The 6,055-nt window shown below is 44.5% G+C and overlaps 1 protein-coding gene across 1 annotated transcript in view; it reads left to right on the forward strand.

Moving 5' to 3' along the window:
* PDIA5 (protein disulfide isomerase family A member 5) overlaps window positions 1-6,055 on the forward strand; it is a 128,369-nt gene that overhangs the window by 49,173 nt on the left and 73,141 nt on the right. Inside the window, exon 4 of the mRNA XM_009275051.2 lies at window positions 5,333-5,416. Coding sequence (XP_009273326.1) covers window positions 5,333-5,416 — 84 coding nt within the window. The remainder of the gene's footprint in view (window positions 1-5,332; window positions 5,417-6,055) is intronic.

Below are 6,055 nucleotides of genomic sequence, written 5' to 3' on the forward strand. Positions count from 1 at the left end.
GTTTGATAATTAACTTCTGAGGGCTGGTCTGAAATTGCAGTTGCACTTCCCTGAAGTTATAACTGGAGTTGTTCTCTGTAGGATGGTTTTCACCATAACATAAAAGAATGAAAGCAATTAAACAACAGAGACAATAATGAGAGTGTGTGCTGGTAACAAGATGACAGCTTTGGTACCTTCCAAAGCTTTTTCCAGTGTTGGGAGGCTTGCTTTGTAGGCAGCCCTGTTTCTGCTCTGCCATATTGCTCTGCTTTTCAGAGCCTGTTCCTCCTCCTTACCTGCTCAGTCTTGTCTCTTCCAGCTGTTGGGACAGTGACAGCATTTGTACAGCCACTGATATAACAAAGCCTCCGTTGCTTTGGGGTCTACAGGCGCAACTATGATATAAGGGACTGCTGAAGCATAATTTATGTGGATTGTTGAGCCCCGGTTTCAGATGGAGAGACGTACAGATAGGAGAGAAGATAAAATCTGTTTACAGATTGTGAGGTCTGTGGTTCACGTGTGGTTATGTGATATGCTGATAGAGGAGTGAGATAGCTTTTGTGCAGGCAGACGTACTGACCTGGTTACTTAAATTGGTGCTGTCAGTGTTTCCATTAATTACTTCTCTTGTGCCTGGAAACACCGTAGGTATGGATGAAAAAGAAGGCTGGGTCCAGTCTGCGTTGCAAAGTGTTAGTAGATGCCAGCACTGTGGCATCGAAGTGGCGTGGCCACACAGCATATGCACATGCTGCTATTACGCTGGCAACTGGCGATGCGAACTTTTTTTGAATGGCATTTTTGTCATTTCCTAAGAGGGGATTTGACAGTCGTTCCAGATCCTTCCTCCCCAGAGGCTGATATGGTTGTAGGGCTGTTTTCCCTTCTTGATGAGAAGTCAGTGGGCAGCATTGCATGATAAGGAAAATAATTAGGAAGCTGCAGAAGATCTTACTTGTGCTCATGAGAGAGGGTGGTGTTGAGGATGTTCGGTCTTACCCTACTGCCTTCAGGACCTGCCAGGATCATATTTGAATTCGCCTCAAGGAGGGTGTTTTGCACTGCCACCTCCGTGCACTGTTTCTTACTCAGGATCCATCCAGCTCGGGCTTGTTTTGTTTTTAGAAACCAATGTGGACTTACTGCGGCCAAACTCCTGCATCTTCTTTTGTGTTCCTCCTGTCTAGCTTTGTCCTCTGTTCTTTGTCTCTCCAAATTACCTTGACACATTGCTGCAGAAGCCTTTCTCTGGGTTGCTCCTGCCACTGGTGACTGCCATCAGTATCTCTTGCTGCTTCTCCATCCTTGTGACCGTGAGCTCCCAGGCCTGTGGGCAGCCCTGCACAGGCAGAGCATCCTGCACCACTCCTGAGGAGCGCCTGTAGCATGTCCCCTTCAGGTGCTGGCTTCACTGGTGATGAGCCAAAGGAGGTCCAATCTCCTTCGCAAGCCCCTCATCCTCCTCCTGCCCTGGTAACAGCTGGCTGCCTGTGCAAAGTGATTATTCATGCATGCTAATGCTGACAAGGGACCCCAGGGGTTTACAGGGAGCGCTCCAGTCGGGCTTCCTGCCAGCTCCATCATAACCCCAAATGACAAAGTGTCTCCCAGTGGAGGAGACGGGGATGTGAATGGAAAGGGGTGAAGTATTCCTGAGATGCACCCTTGTCTTTGTTATTTAGACTTCTTGCTTAGTTAGGTCAACTGGGATCTTTCATTTTATCGTTCTTTTTAACAAGCTGCCATATGTCTTCACTTCTCCAGCAAAGGAGCGTTTTGGAGTCTCGGTTTGATTTGGTGGGAAGGGGGAGCATGGGGAACATGCCTGTGGGAGTGGAAGGAAGCCGTGCCATCGTGCCACTTAAGGTTTGACCTTATTACCATGTAGACAGCTGCTGGTTAGGTCCTTTGTGGTGTTGCAAATAGGTTGATGTTTTGGATGATTTTCCATGAAGATAAAGCTGGATGATTTGTAGGACTGTCTGCAGGCAAAGCAGGGGTCTCTTCAGCAGTAGCAGAACAGGGACCTGTGAGGGTTTGAATTGCTCTGGACAGAAATGGCAGGAGGCAGCCAAGGATGGCTGCTGGGGGCACATTACTGACCTCATCCTCAAACCAGTATTTCGTAAGCCTGGTGCGTTATCTGGAGTGTCTTGGCCTGGGTGGTAGAGTGCTGATTTTGGGGGTGGTGGTGGGGGTTTTGGGGTTTTGTTTGTTTGTTTTTCTTTTCTTCTTCTTCTAGTCTTTATAACAAATTCTTACACTGCCTCTTCAAGTGGTATAGTTAAATTGTAAGAACTGGAGTCCTAATTACCCTCTCCCATGTGAGAGTTGAGGAGCTCATCTTCAGAGAGAGGCTCTCGGCTGAGATCCAAGAGACAAATCTCAGAGCAGAGACTGCGTCTGTGTTGATATTTACTCTTATTAAGGATAATGGTCATTACCAAGTGATATCAGAGCAGGTTGCTCTTTGCAGGTTATTTTTGTCTGGCAATAAGTGCAGAAGAAAAAGCAGAATGGGTCCATCTCTGCCGTTTCTGTATGTCTCCTTTTCTGCTTCTTCCAAAGATTCTTTAGTATAGCATCTGAGTTGGTGGGTCTGGCATGTGCAAAAATCTGCACTGATGCATGAAAAAATTACTGATACATATTTAGACACTTCCTATTCTGGGAATTTGCTCCTCTTCCATCCCTTGCATCAGTGCAGATAGCTTGCATAAACAGACTAAACTTCCAATGCAGCAGTGCAGAGTATCTGCCCACTAGATGGTAAGAGACATACTGGAGCAAACTGCTGCTTTCTTTCCTGTGATAATGGATGTGCATTCAAGCAGTTACATGAATCTCTACAAATTTAGCAATCCTGAAAGTAGGGCAGGCTTAGATCCTCTTTCCTTCCAATGAAACAGCTGTTGTTATCTATCTTTTTTTTTAATAGAAACTCATGCAAACAGAAAATGAATTGGTAGGAGTTGCTAGCTGCTTGCTCACAGGTACATCTCAGTATAATGTTTTGTAGCCTTTTTCAACTATAAACCTTGCAGAACTTTTCTAAGATGTGTATCCGGATCGCTAAATGACACATAAGGTAAAATTACACTTTTTTTCCCCACATTGTTTGAAGTTGTACCAAATGGGTGGCAGAACTGGCAACAGAATTGTCTTGATACCTGTTTTGGTCCTCTACTGATGCCAGAACGATTGTCTGCACATCTTGGGGTTTGACAGACCCTGTTGCTGGAGGTAGGTTTCAGCATTACGCTTGTTCACCTCAACCATCTAACATTTGTCTTGGCAAGGCTGAGATGGCCACAAATATATGTGTACCCTGGAAACATTTGGGAGTGTTTAGAAGAGCATTTACAAATGTTGACTGTGGTGTGGGCTGACTTTGGTTAACTGTCTGGCAGTCAGCTCCACAAAGGTTTCTTGTGCCTAGATCTGTCTGGGGTAAGACGGGAGGATGATCTGAAACTGGTGCCTCCTCCTGAGATTCCCTGACGTTCGAGTCGCTTAAGTTTAGCCCATGGGACCGTTGGAGGACTGCAGGTGAGAGAAGACAGGATGTTTCTGGCCCCTGGGTTTGATGTTGTTGCAGACTTCCTGTACAAACTCCACGTGGCAAACCAGCTTTTCGGCAAAACTCCAAATCCAGGCTATTTGTTTTGTAATCTAGTTTTGTTACAAGGAGGGATGTTCACGTTACTCAACGAACAGATGACATGTTTTAGCTCCATCTTCCACTGCAGTCTGGGGAAAACAAAGATGCAGCAGACAACAGGAAAATAACTGTCTTCTCAGGCTCAGATCTCCAGTGTCCTGGAGAGGCAAAGAAAGCGTTTACGGGTTACAATGGCTAGCTTTGGCTACGATCTGAAAATGCAGAACTGACATGAATTCAGTAAGACTCTTAAGATAAACATGCTTCTATACAGTTGGGATTACAGGTGCTCTTTCCTGGTGAGGTAGCTGCATGCTTTGTTAGTTCCTTAAAGCGCTCGTTTCTGTCTTCAGCATAATATTTTGATTTTGATGCATGTGTCCATAGCACCCTCCTCCTCATTTCCATCTACAGTAAGCATTTGGGAAGTTTCCACAAAGGCACACTCTCATCTGCAGCACACTGCGAACTTACTGTTTGTTGTTCCTCACATTTGCAGAAAGGCAGCTGGAGAACATTGGGAGAATTAGCACCAGTGCTGGCAGCAACACTTAATTTGGTGGGGCTCTTGCAACCCTTGCATCTCAGTGTCTCTAATCAGTTTAAACTTGATGGGTTTTCAGTGTTTTCATTTTCTAAATTGATTTATCTGCGTAAAAGGTACAAGTTGTCCTCTGCTGGGAACAAGTTTCCAAGCTTTCTAATCTTGCTGTTTGTCAATGCAAAGAATAGTCTTGTCAATGTGAATCATCCTCTTTTCTTTGTAGTTGTACTGTTTCACTCATCTCCCCAGGTCTTTGACTGACTTCATATTCACTTCAGCTTGAAGTGTCCTTATAGATTCACTTCTATGTTGTTTAGGACAGCAGCTAGGCCATGAAGGCCCTTTACCTGCTCACCTAAGCAAATGTATATGCAGTTTTCTCCCATGACCCTTCTCTCTTCTTCAACTCAGCCTAATCTAGTGCTGGAAGCGATTCACTCTCATTCAGTTTGAAAACCACCTTCAGCAGGTTTGTCTGCTCTTACGTGCCTCCTTCTTCAGGAGCTGTGGCAGATAGTCTTTACCTCCACTTGCCAGTTGTGGCTCTGGGACACATCCCTCATACCTAGAATGAATGGGGTTGCTGGGCTTGGGACTCTAAAATCTGAATTGGTTTTTGTTTTCTGCAGGACCTTTTTAAGGCTAGCCACTTGTGATCTGGGCTTGGAGATACCATGAAGATGCTTCTTTTTGATTTTGCGTTATCTTCTGCCAGATATAAAAGCTGACATGCTCTTTCTCTTTGAATCTTTTCACAAACAGTGCTCTTTGACCACCACCCTAACAGTAGCACGGTCGTCTTGAAAACTTGACTTCCTAAATTTTATGTTAATCCTATGGACAGAACGTCTACTGAGGTACTTGGACATGCTAGAATGGGCTGCTTTTCTACTGGTTAGGGCCTGGCTTTGGAATGTGGTTTTAACACAGTTCACTGTGTCCTGACCAAGCAAATGGAGAAATTAAATTGGCTAATGCAGCTTTCCACAATGCTTGTCCCACAAACTTAGCTGAACAGCTTCCAAATTACTGTTAGTTGCAACTAATTGCTGATGAGGAAGCACAGCAATGAGTTTTCAGAACTGAATGCATTTGATTTCCTTTCTTGTAACCATTTTTCTTCCAATATGTGTTTTTTGCAGTGATACTGAAAGCCGAAAATTATGCAAGAAGATGAAAGTAGATCCTAATTCAAAGGAGAAAGGAGTGGAATTACTCCATTATAAGTGAGTGCTGGGCTGGGATTTGTAGTTCCTAATTGTTGATGACCCTGTTAGGACCATTCGTTCTCCTTGCAGCTCCATACTGCTGCAGCATGAAGACTTATTTTTTTATCCTTTGACATGTGAAATTGATTGCTGTTTCTTCAGTTTGCAAGCATGTGTTGTGACAGAAGTTGAGGTGAATTTATTCTGCTGTTGAATAGAGTACACTAAAAGCATGAGCAGGGCCTGGAAGAGATGCCCAGTGGACTAAAACTACCCAATGCATAGGGCTGATGCCTGAGACTTGAGCTCTCTTACTTTCTCTGTCACATGCCCTCTGGCATGCGCCCTGGGCAAGTCGCTTCACCTCTCTGCTTGCTTTTCTCGCTTGAGATAGTACTTCGTAAAGTAAGCGGAGAAAGGCAAGTGTAGTGAGACAGCAAGAGATTTTCCTCCTGGAAATAATAGGAGTGGGAGTACTGTTAAGTGTAAGAGACACCAAGCAGCTGCATCTCCATCTCCAAAGATCATGCCTTAGTAAATACTCTTGTTAAAGTGTCAGAGAGGAAATTATTTACTAGAAACCTGTTTGCTTTACACTCTGTTTTGCACCCTCCCTTTTTCCTTACTCTTCCCCCCCCCCCCTTAATTTATTTTACT

Source organism: Aptenodytes forsteri, unplaced genomic scaffold (assembly GCF_000699145.1).
Source record: "Aptenodytes forsteri isolate BGI_AS27 unplaced genomic scaffold, ASM69914v1 Scaffold255, whole genome shotgun sequence".
In the NCBI taxonomy this organism is placed as follows: Eukaryota; Metazoa; Chordata; class Aves; order Sphenisciformes; family Spheniscidae; genus Aptenodytes; species Aptenodytes forsteri.